The 19,674-nt window shown below is 41.9% G+C and overlaps 1 protein-coding gene and 1 pseudogene across 2 annotated transcripts; one reads left to right on the forward strand and one right to left on the reverse strand.

The window, feature by feature from the left end:
- The first annotated feature begins 1,314 nt into the window (after nucleotides 1-1,314).
- On the forward strand, nucleotides 1,315-15,296 carry ADSL (adenylosuccinate lyase). 2 transcript variants are annotated; one of them, XM_016126471.2, is made up of 13 exons: nucleotides 1,315-1,535; nucleotides 4,065-4,268; nucleotides 5,930-5,974; nucleotides 6,504-6,583; nucleotides 8,992-9,163; nucleotides 9,361-9,407; nucleotides 9,965-10,055; nucleotides 10,577-10,646; nucleotides 10,767-10,914; nucleotides 12,148-12,238; nucleotides 12,864-12,953; nucleotides 13,459-13,635; nucleotides 14,976-15,296. In XM_016126471.2, exons 1-13 carry the CDS (start codon nucleotides 1,365-1,367, stop codon nucleotides 15,060-15,062), a joined length of 1,473 nt encoding a protein of 490 aa, XP_015981957.2. In that variant the 5' UTR covers nucleotides 1,315-1,364; the 3' UTR covers nucleotides 15,063-15,296. The 2 variants fall into 2 exon arrangements, with proteins under 2 accessions (XP_015981957.2, XP_036093441.1); XM_036237548.1 differs by lacking the exon at nucleotides 1,315-1,535 and adding an exon at nucleotides 1,615-2,030.
- A 3,456-nt stretch (nucleotides 15,297-18,752) lies between these two features.
- On the reverse strand, nucleotides 18,753-18,871 carry LOC118614160 (annotated as a pseudogene).
- Nucleotides 18,872-19,674: the final 803 nt, after the last annotated feature.

Raw genomic sequence — 19,674 nt, forward strand, 5'->3', positions numbered from 1 at the left:
GGCCTATAAGAAGCCACAAGATCACTCATCATCTGTGAAATCCTAGAGGTTGGGAGGGAGAACATTACAAGGGTGTAGATAGGTTTTTGAGTGAATCTGGAATAAACGAAAGCAGAAATGGAAAGGTGACAGGAAAAAAAGGTCTTGTCAAAGACAAGATCTTGAAGCTTTGAGATCTACTCAGCAATTTTTAATATCTCTGAAATGTGATAGTTACCGGGGCAGGGGAATTCACCTCAGCAAACAAACTGGGATTCAAAATGGAATTGGGAGATCTTGTTTTTAATGAGCTCAGAAACAGGTAATTCCAAAGCAGCATGGTACCTGCTAAGGTAGCACAAAGGGTACACTTGGAGCTGTTAAGAACCAAGTGTCTGGAGCCTATCTGCCTGCAATTAACTCCTAGCTCTCCCCCTTCCACAGAAGCAATCTAAATTGAGTACTTAGTCTGTGCATTGCACGCAGGGCTGATCGTTTAATAATACCTGAACAGCTCAGGATGAAATTGGATCTCCTGTGTAAAGCACTCAGGACAGTTCCCTATATCTAGTAAGACCTCCATAAATGTTAGGGTTTTTTTGGTTTGTTTTTGTTTTTAATTGGCCAGAGGAGAGAGTGAGACCATCAGAGAACATTCTCTGGCCTAGGCCTTGGTGAGAAAAGAGAGGTGTTCCGGAACGGAGAGAATGCCTTCACCAAGCCGTGGTGTCGCCAGGCACGGTGTGTGCTGGGAACTACACAGCATAATGACTAAGTGCAGAATCTGAAGTCGGGGGGCGGGGCGGGGGGAGGCTCCACTTAGCTGGGCGACCCTCAGCAAGTCACTCAGCTTCCATGATCCTGTTTCCAGCGTTTGCTGAAATCCATTTCTACTGCAGTTTCCTGCAAGGGGCTCACTTGGAACTCAATAAATGCCAATTCCCCTCGGGTAGTTTCACTTTTCCTCAGAACTGCGCTCAGTGCCTGGCAGGCAGTAGGAGGAGAGGCGGGAAGGCGACAATAATAGCAAACATAGAGGGCTATTTAAGTGTCCCAGACACCGATCTAATACTCAATCCTCACAGCAGTTCTTAAGGGCAGATCTTAATGTACCTATTTTCAGATGGGGAAACTGGGGCACAGGCCGGCTAAGTAATTTAGGAAGCGCTAAGCACATTTCTTGTAAACCAAGAGAGACGTTAACCCTCAGTAGGACCCAGCAGCGGAAACCCAGCCGTAGCCTTGCTAGCTCAAGCGCCCCGGAGCCCCCGGAGAGGGCGGGACCAAGTAGAGGAAGTCCCGCCCACAGGGGAGGAAGTCCTGGCCCCGAGTTTCCGCTTCCGCCCTAGCTGTCCTGTCCGTTCTTGTGCGGTATAGTATTCAGGATGGCGGCGGCAGGTGACTGTGCCGGACAGCAAGCACCCCGCGGGCACGACAGCTACTGCTCGCCGCTTGCCTCCCGCTACGCCAGCCCGGAGATGTGCTTCTTGTTTAGCGACAGGTATAAATTCCGGACCTGGCGGCAGCTCTGGCTGTGGCTGGCGGAGGCGGAGCAGGTAACGGGTCCTGGGGCTGAGGGGGCTGGGCCGAGGGAGGCGGGTCCGCCCCAGCACGTGCTGGGCGCAGCGCGGGCCTGACTCCCCGGGGACAGCTGCCACGCTATTTTCGGCTGCGTGTTCGGTTTCGTGGAGAGCCGCGGCCCAGGGAGGCCGGGGTAGGAGACCTGGGAGCTGCCACCTGTTGCTTCGCATGCTTTTAGTCACCGAGGCCTAGAGACGTGGAGGCGGCGGCGAGAAATGTAGTCTAGGGTTTCAGGGTCTAAATTTTGGCCATGCCTGCAGTACGCTGCTGACCTCGGACACTGAGCTCTCGTGACGTGCTGTTGTTCTCATTTCTTTGCACATCTTTTGTGGTTTAACCGATAAAACTCTTGCAAATTAGGTGATGCTTTTCCCACCTTAAAGGGGGAGAAAACCAAGCCTCGATAATAACCAAGTGCGTTATATGCTCTAGAGTCTGGAGCACCCGGCTATGAAGAGCAGAACTGGGGGGTGAGTCTGGCTGGGTTCAGTGCAGAGCCTGAGCACTTAGCCACTTCGTCTTCCAAGGTGCCTCTGTGTTGTGACAGGACTGTCATTATATAATCCATGTTTCCTAGGCCACTTTCCACTTCAGGCAACCGCCTTTTGCATCTGAGGGAGAAGACAGAGTAGGGGTTAATTAGACAGAATTTACGGTTTCTTTTATAAGAACTGCACGTAGAGCTGCATGTAGAGCCCTTCAGCCCAGCGGTTTCAGAAATAGTGCCAGAGGGGCCGTCCCAGAGGACTTGAAAGAAACAGTAATCCAGAAAGCTATAAAGTTTCAGAGGAAAATGCCACAAGCAGGATGGCAGTGTCCTCTGAAATGTCATGAGTAAAGACCGAAACAATCGAGTCGATGCCTAGGACCATGGTTCAGTGGAGTTCCCCAAAAAGGAGACTTTCATCCTATATTTCCTCTCCCTATCGCTGTGCTTAAGAAAGTAAAGCGACATAATAAATAGCAGACATTTTTATAGCGCCTAATATGTGCCAGGCAGTGCTTTAAGACTACCTATTAATAGCTCATTAATCTTCAAAACAACCCAGAAGTACTATTTTACAGAGGTTTTACAGATAGTGGAATGAATGGAGGCACAGAGAGAGTTCTTAAGCTATTGGCTCAGATAACAATAGTGGACAGTAGGAGAGAAAGTTAGTAGTGTGTTGTACTTTATTATGTATTAAAATGTACTCTATTTTATATTTCATTTGATGCTTCATTAAACAGGGTGGTGACATTCAAAGACTTCACCAGGGTCAAGATAGTTAGTAAATGGCTTCAAGCTGGAACCGAAATATAAAGTCACCTGAATATGTGTTCTTTCCTCTGCCCAGTCTGCATGTTGCCTGAAATGCATATAATTTTGATATAATCTCCTGCATGTGGTTTATCTATTAGGTTGTCAAAATTAGCAGCATAAATTATATGATAATTTAGTAGTTAAGGGGAAAAAATTGAGAAATGAGGGATTAGGAGGAGTGCAGAAAATGAGGTGGGGAGTGAATTTTGAGAAGATACATTGCTTTGGGGTAGGAAGCAGTGTGACCACGCTGCCCCCTGCTGCTTTGCTTTGGGAGGAGCCCTGATATGTCACATCTACTGGATAAAGATCCAAGGCAGCTCTACCACTGGTGGCTACTGAGCACTTGAAAGGTAGCTAGTGTGACTGAGTAACTGAATTTTTACTTTTAATTTTAATCATTTTAAATATGACTAGTCACATCTGGCCAGTAGTTACCATCTTGGATAAGATTGTTCTAAAGTTCAGAATCCTCCCCAGAGCCAGGGCTTGGGAGTTTCAAATGAGGTTTGAATCAGTTTCACAATTTGGATCCAGGGTTCTGAGCTGCCTGTGGTCTGCCAGCCGATTTTTCCAGTGATGGATGAATGTGAGATGTCGATGTGTTTGTTTTCTCATCAGTTATCTCCTGGAATTCCTCTCTGTTACACTGAATTTCTATACCTAATTTCTTGGCGAAACTACTTACAGCATTCCTAATTTTGGTTTCTCTGGGTAAAATCATCTGGGACAAATGTAAAGCTATGACTTTGATTCCACACCTTGGGTGCTTACTAAGGAGTAGGCAATATCCTCTCATGGAGTATACATTCTAAAGGCTAATGCATTTGTAAAAATGGCATGTGGTACGGGCTCTAAGTAAAACCAGGCTTAAGGGCTAGAGAAACAGAGAAGAGTCAGGAAAGATATCTCTCTGAAGAAATGACATTTGAGCCCAGAGACCAGAATATGTGAGGTAGTAAGTGGAGCTATAGAACAAAGATAAGGATGACCTTGTTGTATATATTGAAGTTTAGTTACTATATGATTTACCAAGATTAAGAAAGTTGTCCCTTCCTCCCCATGTCCTTTTAGTTTGTCTCAGATTTTAGTTAAAGAATTGGGAGATAGAGCATAAATGCTAACATGAACCAATTTTTTTCTCGACGTCACCCCAACTCAAATAATTGTGACATCTGAAGTTATTTTGTGTGTTCCGCAGACATTGGGTTTGTCTATCACAGATGAACAAATCCAGGAGATGAAGTCCAACCTGGACAACATTGACTTCAAGATGGCAGCTGACAGAGAGAAACAGTTACGACATGATGTGATGGCTCACGTGCACACGTTTGGCCACTGCTGTCCGAAAGCCGCCGGCATTATGCATCTTGGTGCCACCTCCTGCTATGTTGGAGACAATACGGTAGGAGTCCATGTTGTTTTGTTTCCACTTATGACTCAATCTTTATAATTTATAAATTTTTATTTGTCCAGTTTTAGAAAGTGACTCAAATCTGTAGTTTTCGGGGTATTTAAACACTCAGGAATTTTCTGCTTTTGGTATCCCTCCAGTCTAAACTATGAGCCCCTAATGACCTCTGTAAAATAAGACCTGCAGATGCTGCTTACACTTGGAATGCTGGACATAAACCAGGATCTTAGCATTTTAGTAGCCAAGGTAATTTTCCAAAGGGATTTTCTTTCCCAAGTTCTTTATGCTCTTTGCTGTGACTTCTTAAAAAAAAATAGGATTGTTATAATTCTTAAATAAAACCTTTAATTAGCAAAAACATCTTATAGTTAAACATGAGAAAGTAACAGCATATATTTTTCTGAGTTTACTAGCTGCTTGGCAGTTTATATGTCTTCATTTATTCTTCATGATAGTTATAAGTGATAGATGCGAATATCTCAGTTTTTAAACAGCTTTTTTGAGGTATATTGTACATACTATAAATTTACTTGTTTGAAATGTACAGTTCAATGAGTTTTAGTAAGTTTATACGATTATCTAACCTTCACCACATTTTATTTTTAGAGCACATTCCTTACCCCAAGTTCCCTCCTGCCTGTTTGCCATTGGTCCATGCCCTGCTTCCAGATCCAATCACCAACCTCCTTTCTGTCTCCACAGTTCTACCTTTTCTAGAAATTTCATATAAATGGAATTGGACTATGCAGTCTTTGGAATTTGGCTTTATTATTCCCATCTCTGTAGCTGAGGAAACTTGAAGAAAGGTTGAAGAACTAGCCTAAGGTTACACAGGAATGAGACAAGCCCAGGTAGAGTGGCTCCAAAACTGTGCTTTTAATCACAGTGCACCTGTGAGACCAGAAATTAGAATCCAGATACACTTCCAATTCAGACGAAGCCACTGATTTTTTAAGTTGACCCAAGAACTTTTTTAGTCTTAAGTGGTACATAATTAAAGGCATGATGTGTAATTGGCGAATCAAATAATGAAAGAAGAATAGTTCTCTCATTTGGAACATACTTTTTAAAAGCATGCAATGTGTAGTTGGGTTCAATAATTACTGTCTCATGTAAGCATGTATAGGACTTGCCCAAGATACATCTCTTATCTCTCTCAGGAACAGCTTTAAATTTCCTAAACCTTGATGTTTTGGTCCATCATGTCTTTGTTAGCAATGATAGACATTAAAAAAGGAAGAGGAAGTTAATGGAGTGTGCCTTGTGGAAGCTTCTCGGGGATTCAAGCACTGTCTGTGGGCAAATACAAACCTTGTTGACCTGGACATCTTCACAATAAACAGGATGGAGTTTAACCCTTTTATCTATTTCTTCAGTCATCTTAGATACCACATAAATTGGGCTTTATGAGTATATGGTTTTTGTTTCTTATAGATTCCCAGAGTACCACTCTCTAAGTTGGTGTGCATTTAAAACAGTAACCAGAAAAAGAACAACTTCCGTTAGCATCTTTGGCTTGCACAGTGGGTTGTTAATAGTAGTGCGCTAGGCGGCTAGCTGAGAAACCCAGTTGTGATGGCCAAAAAGTGTTATATGGTTATGTTGTTTGGGTAGAGCTGTTTAACATAAGACCGTTGTGTTTTCCTTTGCAGGACCTGATTATTCTTAGAAATGCACTTGACTTGCTTTTGCCAAAGGTGAGGAGTTGGCAGATATTTCCTACCAGCCCCGGATTCCCTGTCGTAGGGCATGGGCACCACTTGGGAGGGCATCAACACGATGGGACTCTAAATAGATGATCATTTACTCAGGCAAATGATCCTATATTTAATCTGTAGGACTGATTGTCTCTTGGGTTAAAACACTGTAAGTGGATGCTTTTTAAAGCCTAGCCTTTTAAATGAGGGAAGTGTGGAACCAGTGGCATGTCGCTGGAATAGGTGGGTCAGATTTATGATTTTGTCCTGTTTTTCTGCATGAGTGTGCCATTGGTCTTAAAATTGTGCAGAAAAAATCATGACTTTAGGTAGTCAGCTCAATTTTTGAAAGTTTGTTGCTATGAACTCTTTAAGGCACTTTAGGGTACAAAGTTGAAAAGATAGGGCCGCTGCTTCCATGAGCTGGAGGTCTCATTCTATAATAAATTGTCTAAAAGTTTAGTTCCTGATTATATAATGAGCTCAACCTGAATTTACCCTCTCTTCTACTGCATGATCTTTCTTGTAGCTTGCCAGGGTGATCTCTCGGCTTGCTGACTTTGCTAAGGAACGAGCTGATCTTCCCACCTTAGGTTTCACACATTTCCAGTAAGTGCTGTGATTACTTCTTGGGAATTGGGCTTGTTTATTTGCACCTGGCTTCCATTTATTCCTTCAGCTCTCCCTTCTGCACAGAAACCTTGAGGTGAAGAATCTCAAATATTGTTTAAGCAGATACCTTGGGATACTTATGAGTAATGAACCTGATACCTTGAAAGCAATACTGGTGAAAGAGTAAATATAATAGTTCATTTGGGAAGAATTGGGCAATGTGTATCAGGAGCTTTAGAAAATATTCATATTCCTTGATTTAATGATTCCATTCTAGAGAATCTACCCCAAGGAAGTAATCCAAGTTATGGGGGAAAGCTTTATGTACAAAGATCTTTGTTAAAGTATTGTCTATGATAGTAAGCATTTGAAACTATCAGAATATTCTATAATGAGAGAATAATTAACAAGATTTGCAGTAGATCCAAAGCCATTAAAATGATTCTGGTAAGACGGATATTGTATAGATGTACTTAGATTAATGTTACGGGATAAAGACAGCATATGAATTGCACAAAGATTGAAATTACACCAAGCTGTAAATATTGATTACTCTGGTTTATGAGATAATAAGGCTTTTAAATTTTTTCTTACTGCTTTTAGAATATTTTAAAAATGTGCAAGCATTTTTATGATTACCATATAACCCTTTTTAAGAGCTGATAAAGTCGTTTTTGCAATTCTAGTAGCAGATTTCGAGTTTTGCAAAGGCAACAAGGATATCATCTATAACTTGGGAAAGACTAAGTTGAGTTTAATCCTCCTAGAAGTTCAGGCCTGTATTTATTGGTGGAAACCTGAAGAAACTGTTCATGTGAATGAATCCGTGCTCAGCGTGTGCAGCTTGGCCATGGCTCACATTTCTTCTGCGTTCCTACACACCTACCATTACCTGTGTGGCAGTTCTTCCTCCTCTCCTGTGTCTTTTGGAAAGTGCTCAGGGAATTCAGGCATTCTAGTATGTCTCCGGATAGCGTAGTGAGAGGGATCTGCTGCCACAGTGAGCAGGCGTCAGAAACTCAGAAAATGGTGTGGATGTGTAGGCATCACCTCAGTATGTCCTTAGCTGCAGTTAAAAGAAACAGCTTCATTGAGATATAATTTGCATGCTATAAAATTCACCCCTTTTAAAGTGTACAGTTGGATGATTTTAGTATATTTATAGAGTTATGCAGTATATAGTCAGTATATAATTTCAGAATATTTCCATCACCTCACAAAAAAAACCGTGTACCCATTAGCATTCACTCTCCCCTATTCCCTGGCTCCCGGCAATCACTAACCTAGTTTCTGTCTGTGGTTTTGGTTCTTCTGGACAATTTATTTAAATAGAATCATTCAATATTCATCATCTTTTGACTGTCTTTTTTAACTTAGCACAATATTTTCAGTGCATATTGTATGTATCAATACTTCATTTCTTTTTACGGCCAAGTAACATTCTGTTGTATGGGTATACACTATTTTGTCTATTCATCACTTGATAGATAATTTGGGTTGTTTCAACTTGTGGCTGTTATATATACTACTGCTGTGAATAGATCCATCCAAATTCATTTATTTCGTGTTTGTACCAATAATCTATTAGCAGGAGTTAGGAGGAAAACTGCCATGAGATTAATTTGGGGGTCTGTTGTAGCTTGTTGTGTACCTAGTGGTGTTCCTTGATGTTGCCTGCTGTTATCATTAGCCTAGAATAATAGAAATAGAGAAATTCCATCTGGAATAGGCTAGATCATCTGTTAGAACTCTGGCATTATTGCAGTTTATTCATAAGTATGTTTTATGTTCAGAAACAGACGTGCAATGGATTGATTTAGACCTCAACTGGAAACAAAGCCATAGCTGTAATGTTAGAGTCCTTTGGTTATGTGTGTTTTAGGGTTGTTCTTTGACTGTCAGTCTAGAGTAGCATTCGTTGTTGTCTTCATCCTCATTTTCTTGTTTCATATTTTTTATTTAAAAAACAATTACTTTTTTTTGTTTACTTATTTATACTACTACATGAGCTCCATTGGACAGGGACCTTTGTTTTGTTCTTTGTTGTACTTGTAAAACCAAGAACACATTAGATACTTGACATGTTTGTTACATGAGTGTATGTTTCTTACCAAAATCTGGGGATGAACAAAACGATAGTCTCTGTTCTTATATTGTCTCTTGATGAGGAAAAACTATATTAGGAACTCTTTAGCTTTGTAATCTTTGACTAGTCTTAAATAACAAATCTCCTTAACTATTATTTGCTCAAATTTCTTAGCTCCAGTTTTATCTGGACTGGCTTCTCCGTCTTTTACTTTAATTCTTCCCAGCCATAGCAGTGATGATTAGAGGAAGCAACGAAGCTTTCGGGAAGTAAGTCCTTGGTTTCAGACTTCCCTGTGTTCTCTTTGGGTTGTTTTCAGGCCTGCTCAGCTGACCACGGTTGGGAAACGTTGCTGTCTTTGGATTCAGGATCTTTGCATGGATCTCCAGAACGTGAAGCGGGTCCGTGATGACCTGCGCTTCCGCGGAGTGAAGGGCACCACGGGTACTCAGGCCAGCTTCCTGCAGCTCTTCGAGGGAGATGACCAAAAGGTATTGTGGGACACAGAAATGCAGTGGTGGAGCACCAGAGACAAAGCTGACCTCTAGAACAGTAGGAGGTTGATCTCAGGATGAGTGGAGTCTTTGGGCTAGAAGGGGTTTGGGGGTGCCGCAACCTGGGCAGGAAGTTGAGATAGTTTCATGCTGGACACACCTGGATTACTATAGCGATGTCTTTTCTTTCCAAGGTAGATCAGCTTGACAAGATGGTGACGGAAAAGGCAGGATTTAAGAGGTGAGTAAATGGGCAGAAATGGCTTCCCTATTAAGTGACAAAAAGCCCGTGTTCAGTATACCTCCGCATTTGAACCTAACTTTTTTAGCTTTTTCTTTCTTTGTTCCTCCACCCATTTCCTTCTGTCTTTTGCCTGAGTTTTATTTGCTTATGGCCTGGATTCTATTTTCTTAAAATCTATAAGAAAAGAAATTATTTACTTCTGAGATTTTTAAGATAGCCTTACCATGTTGTTGCTGGTTTCGTTTCTTTACCTCTAGTGGATTAGCCTAAATCTGACCATTTCCTTTGAGGCCACCAGGCTCCACCATAGCTCCTTTCAGGCACTTCCATCAGGCGGCAGCCCGACAGGAGCACATGGACTATATTTCCTTCTCTGGTCAGGACAGCTGTTTGAGTATTAGTGAAAAGGGTAGAAGAACAGTTAGTTCCAGGGGCCAGTTATCAGTAAGGTCCTCTGGGCTGCATGTGACCAAGCTTTCACTTAGGGTCTGCTCATTTGATTGATACAGTCACAGTTTAAAACATTTCCACTGAAGGCCGTCTTCTGTTTGTAGGGCTTTCATCATCACTGGGCAGACCTATACACGGAAAGTGGATATCGAGGTGCTGTCTGTGCTGGCTAGCTTGGGGGCATCAGTGCACAAGGTGAGTGGTGGCAGCTTGGGAATGGGGATGAAAGCTTTGAACACCACAGACAGACCAGATCAGCCTTAGACTGTACTTACCCTGTTGCTCAAGAGATGTCAAATGTCATTTTTAACAATTTGGGGCCATAAGTGAAGCTTCTTAAATGAAGGTATATTAAAGGGAAGGACGGGTTTTGGCGTTCTCATCAAAATTCCTTGTGCTGTTGTCTTTCTGTGATATGTTAGGCAGTGTTTCACACAAACATGTCCACGTTCCCTGAGTGTATCATGCCAGCTCTTCAGGAGCCAAGAGAAGTCCGAGTAAGAGTCTCTCCGGGAGCTCCTGGGGAGAACGTGCAATGGGGGAATGAGCTGTGCAGGCTTAGCAGCAGCACACCTAAAGGGCTTAGCAGCAGCACACCTAAAGGGCTTAGCAGCAGCACACCTAAAGAGCAGCCTCCTTCATCAGTCTAGTCCCTGCCCCCAGATTCCTCCATACCAAGAGTATGGGATGATGCTTGTACTCCTGCTGTTCCCCAGATTTGCACTGATGTACGACTCCTGGCGAACCTCAAGGAGTTGGAAGAACCCTTTGAAAAACACCAGATTGGTGAGTGACAACCTGGGCACACCACGGAAGTGCTGAGAGGCTTGCGGACATAGTTCATAGTTCACCTCCGTGTCTTCTGAAGTCTGTCTGTCTTTGCTTCTTGTCCTTGTACATGGGCAGGCTCCAGTGCGATGCCATACAAGCGGAACCCTATGCGCTCAGAGCGGTGCTGCAGCCTTGCCCGTCACCTGATGGCCCTTGTCATGGACCCACTGCAGACAGCATCCGTGCAGTGGTTTGAGCGCACGTTGGATGATAGTGCCAATCGGTCAGTGGGACGGGGATGTCATGTGCAGCAGGTTGTGGGGGGGGGGGGGGGCTGAAAAGAGTGGCCTGGAAACAGAAGGACTTGTTGAGTATCTCTGTGTTTCCTCCTTGTCCCCAAGGAGCCTGGAGTCTAGCGGGGAGGACAGAACATAGAACAGTGTGATAAGTGGACCTCAAAGTAATCTTCGTGGGAGCAGAGACTTAAGAAATAAGTAGGCGTTTAAGACAAGATCGGGAGCATGTATAAAATCCCAAACGCAGGAGAAAGAGCAGTTTACAGAGCTACTGATAGTCAAGTAGTAGTGAGGAATGAAGGGTTTATATGGCAAGAGATGCGGTAGATCGCGAGTTGTAGCCAGTTTATGAAGGGCATTATAGACCCTGAAAAGGAGTTTAGATGATGTTCTGAAGGCAGGTGGAAGTCACCTGTGGTGTTGTAGCACAGTGCCATGTTGATGAGTTATGAGGTATGTCAGAAGTAATTGGTAGCTTAGAATAAGGTACCAACACGTGGTTTTCTGCTTGATGTGTATACTTTTTTCAAGCAGATAGATATATATTACACTGGTTTAACTGGGATTTTTTGAGTGGAGAGGGCTGTATAGTTAAAGCTAGCTCTTCAGGATCTGTGCATAATCCAGGGTTTATCCGCGAACACGTTCAGAAATCAACCATAAAATACTTTTTAACAGAGTGTGTGACCTAATCAGATGCGCATGTTGAAACACCCTGCAACAGTTTGGAGAATCATCTGTAAGGGGACATGAATCTGGTCAGAACAAGTTAGGAGGCTACTTTAAAAATTCCAAGTCCCCATAGTGACAGTGGCTGCATGAATGAGAGGGAAGCTGTGGATATAAAATCAGGGGTAGGTTGTCTGCCCCTTAGTGGTTGAGCGAGTATTAAGATTGGGGATGGGGTGCTAGTGCCATTTACTGAGGCAGGAACCACAGGGAGAGGAAGAGCAGGTTTGAGCTGGTATATAGGAGAGAGTAAAAGTGGCTGAACTCAACCAGGTGGAACTCTCTATCAGGTATCCGATCTGGACAAGAGGTGATAGATTTGAAGGTCATCAGGGTATTGGGGTAGTTGAAGTCATGAGATTGAAGGAAGTTGTCCAAATAGTACATGCAGCATGGGAAGTCAATAGGGCTACTTCTTGAGACACGCCCCATATTTCACTGAAAATATTATTTGCCTAAAGAGATAATTGAATTGGCTGTTTGTTTTCTAGACGTATCTGTTTGGCCGAAGCATTTCTCACTGCAGATACTATATTGAATACGTTGCAGAACATTTCTGAAGGACTGGTGGTGTACCCCAAAGTAAGAGGCCTCAATTAAAAAGTAAAACATTAGGGAGAGGTTGGGTTATGGGAAGTGAAGGGGAACCTTTGTCTGCTCTGGAGCAAGTGTGTTGGGGGAGCTCAGTTCTGGCGCAGTAGGAGCGCTTCCCAACCGGAGCTCGCCCTTCAGACTGCGTCATAAGCTCGAGGAAGCTGACTGTGTGCGATTCATAGACATGTTTCTAGAGGGAAAAAAGTACTTCGATTTAGCTTAAACGATCTACCAGCATGATCGGCAGAGTAGACTGTTCCTTTGCCTATTTTTAAGTACCTGAGGCAGATAGGTTCATGTCCATCATACACTCAGCCCTTGTATTGGGTACTGAAATTTAACGACTTGAGATTTCAGGAATCATTCTGATGAAGCACTTTTAAAAAGTTTACTTAGACAGAATTTCTTTTTTTAAATCAAAATAATACTCTGTATTACTAAGAAAACTGAAAGAATACAGGGTTAAAGTAAAACGGTCCTTTCTGCCTTTTTTTTAAATATAATAGTTCGTGTCCCTGATGTGCATTTTGCTGGTCATAGTCAGTATGTGACCGTGTGTATGCGTGTGACCGTGTAACCTTGAGGCGTCTTTCTTGGCCCTTCATTCATCTAGGTAATTGAGCGGCGCATTCGGCAAGAGCTGCCTTTCATGGCCACAGAGAACATCATCATGGCCATGGTGAAAGCTGGGGGTAACCGCCAGGTTTGTAGCTCCTCGTGCTCCTGGATAATTGAGAGTGCACCTTTAGAGTCTTGAAGAATGGGTGAAGAAAGGTGTTTCTGTCATTACCTTCAGTCACAGTATTGGTACAGAGCAGTGACCACATTCTGCCATAGAAAATAGGCATTTTCTGAATAGGCTTATTGTGGTAAACTCAGTTTATTAAAAGTGAACCACTTTTTGTAGAAAAGTTCCACCCTTCGTGAAGGAATTAGGCCTGAATTTCCATAGGAAATAATGAGTAGTCAGGACACAAGAGCAGATGGTTCAAGAGGCTTTAGAGAAGCCAGTGTGAGGTGGACATCTGCTTTAGTTTGTCCTAGGATGTGGTCAGAGAGTCAGGCTCTAGGCGGAGTCAGACCGAGAGAAATCTCAGGGGCTTTGTGTGCCAGCTATCGACAGCATGGATTTGAAGTGTCAGATGACTTATCAGGATGTTCAAATGCCCTGTTAACAGTGAACCAACAATACCTCACTGTCTTCCCAGGATTGCCATGAGAAAATTAGAGTGCTTTCCCAGCAGGCAGCTGCCGTGGTCAAGCAGGAAGGGGGTGACAATGACCTCATAGAGCGTATCCTCGCCGATGCCTACTTCAGTCCCATTCACTCCCAGTTGGACCGTTTACTGGATCCTTCTTCTTTCACTGGGCGTGCGTCCCAACAGGTAAGCATCCGAACACTTTCATGGAGCTGCAGTCTTCCCCAAATGCCTGCTTTTACACTACCGGGCTGCAGAATCTGGAATACTGTAATGTTTCTACTTTATGGGAGATGCGATGAGAATGGAGCTAGTTAGAATTCAGAGCAGGTTGCTGGCTAAACCGTAAAGCTTTGGTGTTTTGAGCTGCCATAAGGATTTCTTGTATAGATTTCTCTGAATTCTCTGTTGCTCTAAAGAGTGGTATAATGGACAAAGATTGGGTTCTACAAAACATCATGTAGGTCGGGTTTAATTCTGACTTCTGGCATTTACTGGTTGGTAGGATAAAAACACACACCTCATAGAACTGTGTAAGATTGAAAGGCCTAGCATAGTGCTTGGTGCATAGTAAGTATTCAGTAAATGTTTCTTTTTTCCTGTTGTCCTTGTGGAGACTACAAGAGTAAGTTCGAAAACATTCATCAAGTGCAGACTGAGTGTTCAGTATGTGTTCAGGTACTGTGTTTAATTCTGGGACTTTAAAGGTGGGTGGATAATCCTTATTTTCAGGGAGCTCAAAACTTAGTGGTCAAAACTTATAAATAGTTCATTGTAATACCAGGCATTACATGCTGGAATTAAGGGAAACACATCTTTTGGGGGATCACAAAGGAGGAAAACCCTAGAAGAGTAGAATTTGGGAACTACTTCTTTAAAGACAAGACATCTGAGCTGAATCTTAGGGACAAGTAGGAGTTAGTCTGGGAACACCAGGCTGAGAGAAAATGGCAAATACATAGACATCCAACACGAGAAGTTACCATCATTTGCCAGAGTATCAAGTGCCCCCAGGAGTAGTTACAGGATTTAACATTGAAGACAAGCGTAAGTTTGTCACTTATATTCAAATCACTTTGGTGTTTTGAATTTGGAAGACAGTCTGGAGGTGGCGAGGCCAACAGTGGAGGCTGCTGTAGTGGGCCAAGCAGTTGATAACGAGGCTTTGCGCCAAGGCAGTGGTTGGTACAGACGAGGGGGCTTATTTGAGGACTATTTAGAAGGTTAATCACTTGGTAGCTGGTTGAATAAGGAGGAGGGGAAAAGCAGTGATGATTTTAGCTCGGGTAACTAGGTAGCGAATGGTGAGATCCACTGAAAACACAGGCTGGACGGGATGACGTGTGGGCGTGGTGGGTTGAGCTGCATGTGGCTTGGGAGAGATTTCTTACAGGCAATTGAGAAAAACAAGCTTAGTGGTAGAGCAAAAGTTATATTAGTTTTTGATATAAATTGGCATTGAAAAAGTATCAAAACTTACGTCTTAATGTTTTCTTTTGTCTTATATTTGCATTCCTCTTTGGCAGGTACAGAGATTCTTAGAAGAGGAGGTCTACCCCCTGTTAAAACCATATGAAAGTGTGATGAACGTGAAAGCAGAGTTGTGTCTGTAGAGTTGGAAGAGAATTAAAACTCATTGTTGGCTGCGTTAATTTTTATTGCCAAATCATGAAAATTGTTACTCTAGTGCCTTGTTTTACCTCAAGAATTGTTCCCTTAAATTAATGCAGCATTTTTCTTTCCATGGTGCGGTCACATTTCTCAAGGTTTACGGTGCAGAAAAAATTGTAGTTGGATTTTTTTTTATAGCAACACAAATTTGCATAATAAATATAGCTCATAGCCTGCTCTCTGTTCTTTCAAGGCATATTTTCCAGCTAGTCTAGTCCTTTACACATATTCACTCAATTGTGAGTTAGTGAGCAAATTACTGCTCCTCTCTTTTGAAGGTGTTTTTGCTCTAGGTCCAGCAGAGTAACCTGGACTCAGTAATTCAGGGTAGTTGGGTACCTTTATTTCAGTTGCATTTGGCTAGAATAATAATGAAATTTGGAGTTACAGTAAGTTCTCAGAGAAACCGATACGATCATCAGGCTTACTCAGCTCAAGTTCTGCCCCACCCCACATCATTTTTTTGATAAGGCTTGTTTATCAAGGGAATGCCAATAGGGTGCATTGATTTCATCAAGGCATTTGACAGTTTATAATCTCGGTTACACGTATTAATAGTGGATTGAACCAACAGTAGCCAGAGAAGATGGAGCTGTGAAGCATCCACGTGGAAGGAGGGTGGTAGTATTATGCCACAGGCCTCTGTCATTAGCCATGTCACTGTGCGTTTCTTCAGCGTAGATGAAAGCTTTATCAGATTTGCAGATGACAAAACTAGAAGAATTAACCAAAACATTTATTTGATAACTAAGATTTCATCTAACCTAAATTGATTGAAATGATGTGACAGAACCAAGAAGAAAAAAAATGAATATGAGTAAGTTAAACTCAGTATAAACCAGACGTGGCTGCCAGGGAGATAAGACAGTTTTAGGGTGTGTTACGGTATTGTGTTCAGAAAAACTGCTAGTCATTGTCCCACACTCGTGGCATCATGTTCAACTTTGGACACCCAGTCTGAGGAACAAACAGAAGACCTTGTCGTAGGAGTAGTAGTGAAGGAATATTGGGGCTCTTTATCCTAAAGAAGAAAACTTTTCAGTGCTTCACATACCATTGTGAAGAGGAAAAATGAATGGCTTGATTACCTGTTGCCCCAAGAGAAATAACTGAGACCAGTGCCCATTGTTGAGAGTCTGAAGCCTGGTTAGGCCCAGACATTGGAGCTGCTGTCAGTTAGTGATTCTTCCCCTACCCTCCCACTTTGGGTCAAGCAGAAGCCAGAAGGCTACCTAGTTGTCAGGAATGGGAATGTGAGAGAAGAGGCTGAATCGCCTCCAGTTGTGTCTAATCAAAGGTAGTGGAAGCAAAGAGCTCAACCTATTGGAAAGAATAAGGTGATCTTTAAGGCCAAATTTTAAGTACAGTTGAGTGTAGCAAGCATGGATGGCTTGGGGCCATATGGCATTTCCACTCTTATGGAAACAATCTGACTATTATTCCTCTTGTGAGAATCTCGAAGGGATGTTTAAAACAGATCTGGCACAAAGAATTGAGTCACTGGGTACTAATCAAGCATTCTGTCTGCTTCTCTAGTATGGGCCATAGACTATGAGGAAGCAGCTATTGTCAGTGTATCTATAATCAGAGAACTGATATTACATTGCAGGCACACTCAGGATATCAGATACCATGGATTTTAGTTCATAAATTCCTCATAGAAAGTAAGATCATAACAGTTGGTAATTCTGTTAGACTTCTGAATTCATGATTGGTGGTTTTCTTGCTCAGCTGTTGGGGTGGGTGGGTTCTGTTTCCTCTTCCATTCTCTTATTTTTACATACTTGTGATACACATCTTAAATATAATTTTGTTATCTAATTTTCCTATTTAACATTTTAACTCGTTTTCATTTAGAAAATGCAGCTCGCTATCAGTGTTAATTTAATTTTACATAAACATGCTCTTTGGGGCTGAAGCAAATCTGATTTTCAATGTGGAAATTACTGTTCTTGGAGTTATTTGTAAACAGAACTTATCTCTAATCCTATGTATATGTAAATTGAATTCATCAAATGAATCTTCGGCTAACAATTGTTTGAGACCAGTGTTAACATCATGCATAGGAATGCTACATTTTCCAGGATTTGACATTTTAAGCAATAGAGAATTACTATATTTTATAAGTGGAAATACCACTACTAAAAACAAGGCTATAAATAGTCATTTGTTCCCAAAAACTATTGGTAGACTAGAGCGATGTGAAGTAATTAAAACTAGATACTTCATGGCCGACTTTAGGGGTAAGATTAGGACTGTCATCTGCGAATAATCTCAGGGTAAATGCTGCAGCTGCCAGCGAGTATTCTCAGGGCGCCCGGGAAATGGGTTAATTAAAGGCATTTCGGTGGGCTACAGGTTGCCTGAGAAGAGGCAACCTCATACTTTCTCGATGATTAGGTTGAATTCAGTTAATCACTGATGCAAACTCCAGGATGTGAAGCACCCAGAAATCAGGATCTGGGCAAACCGTGGGACAACTGGCTTTTATTCAGCTGCAGTCAGATGCCTGGGCGCTACTGCCCCGTCTTCCCCTGGCCGATGGTAGATTTCATTTGGTTATCAGGAGAGTCTAATGACAAGTGGAAGCACAGAGGTTAGGTGCCTCCAAAATGGTGATGTGAATCCTGGATTAAGTGCCTGAAATTACAAAGCATGAAGAAGGTACTCAGGAAATGTCATTTTCCTCTCTGAACCCAGTAAGGTTTACCTACCTTCCTCTCAATGTGGTCAGTCAGGGAGCAGGCTGGGACTTGATGCTACTGTTTGTTTGGTTTACCTTGCCGTGGAAGAGAGTACATCCTGAACTTGAACCAACCAGAAAGGGAGGAGTCAAAAAATAAATGGGAAAAAGTAAATAGTTTTAAAACCTGGAAAGCTATATTATGAAATATTAAACATGGTTTCTCGGATAATGAGTTCAAGGTGATTCTTTGTGCTTTTGTGTATTTTTTCAAGATTTAATTCAATTTTTCTTCAGACAATTTTTTTTTTAATGTTTAAATTTAGGCTAGCTCACCGTAGAAATAGCTTTTAATCAGAATTTTCTCTTTTTTAATTTTATTCCATTAGAGTTGACATTCTATATTATTTTATATTAGATTTACAGAAAAATTGCAGAGATTGAGTACAGAGAGTTCCCACATGCCCCATACTTGGTTACCCCTGTTATTAAATCTTACATTGGTATGTTTGTTTGTTTGTTTAACGCCTGCAGCACCTAGTATTCCTGGGTGGTGAGTGCTAACCAGGCTTAGCCTCTGAGATCAGACAAGGTTGGGCACGTTCAGGGTAGCATGGCTATAGGATGGTTTTGATATCACAATTAAAGAACCGATATGCTACATTAAGTTCTTAGTTTTTAGCTAATGTCCCTTTTCTGTTCCAGGTCCCATCTGGAACAGAAATTAATATAGTCATAACATTTTTTAAATACTGAAATTTATATAGTATGTTCTTTATCAGAGATGTGGTCTAATGGACACAAAGTTTAGCATATAAATTTAGTTAATTCTAAACACAAATAGAAGTTGATGTAGAGTTTGGTTTTTCCATTCTGGATCTGGTGGGATTTTGTCCGTACCTCATTAAGTACTGTGTATAGAGAATTTTTTTTTTTTTTTTTTTTTTTGCTCCTACAGCATCTGGTCTTCCTAGGTTGTCTCCCACCCAAGTACTAATGAGGCCTGACCCTGCTTAGGTTCCGAGATCAGACAGGATCGGGCGTGTTCAGGGTAGCATGGCTGTAGACTAGAGGCATTCTTAAAGTCCAGATTTCCGGGTGCGGAGAGAATGGTTTAAGTGATGAGTATAGGTGGTAATTTGCCTTCATGAAAAGTCCAAACTCAAGAAGAAGCAGCTGGATGTCTGGCCCAGATTTCAAGATGAGTGTGTCAGAGGATAAGATGATCTGTAGGTGACTACTTGGACTAGGTCAAATGAGAAGTGAGTAGCCCTCTATATCTTGTCATATAAAGCCTTTTGGCCTTAGGAAAGCCATGTTTTACCTGCCCTTTCAGATTCTGACTCCTTACTTGGCAACTCCTCTTATATTTGTGGTGGTATTGAGCTTTCCTCTTCTATAGTAGGCCAGAAATTGTGGTTAGGAAACATTCCAGCCCAGGACTGAGTGGAAGGAGGAGTTTGAAGGGATCTTTGGGAACTCCTGCAGACCCCCCTGTGCTTAATCCCCATAAGGGACTTCTTAGGAAATAAGCTCATATTGAATAGTAGCTTTAAGTGGCCACATGTGAGACTGGGAAGGAGACAAGCTATGGAGGCTACAAGTCAGTTTCCATCCATGAGTGATCTAGCCTTTCATAGCTGTGGCCCTAGGGTACTGAGACATTTTAAAACTATGGGAAAGTTATACCTCTTCCATGGTTTTAAACTTTAATAGGACAACTGTTTTTAAAAGTTGTAATTAGAGTAATGTCAGTTGTAAGAGTAATGGCCAACTATATTTTAAAATATATAATGCAGAAATCCAAATAACATCTAAGAATGATTCATTCTATAGTTCCTTAAATAAGCTCCTTATTTCTTGCAAGGAAA

Source organism: Rousettus aegyptiacus, unplaced genomic scaffold, assembly GCF_014176215.1.
Source record: "Rousettus aegyptiacus isolate mRouAeg1 unplaced genomic scaffold, mRouAeg1.p scaffold_m13_p_2, whole genome shotgun sequence".
NCBI classification, from domain to species: domain Eukaryota; kingdom Metazoa; phylum Chordata; class Mammalia; order Chiroptera; family Pteropodidae; genus Rousettus; species Rousettus aegyptiacus.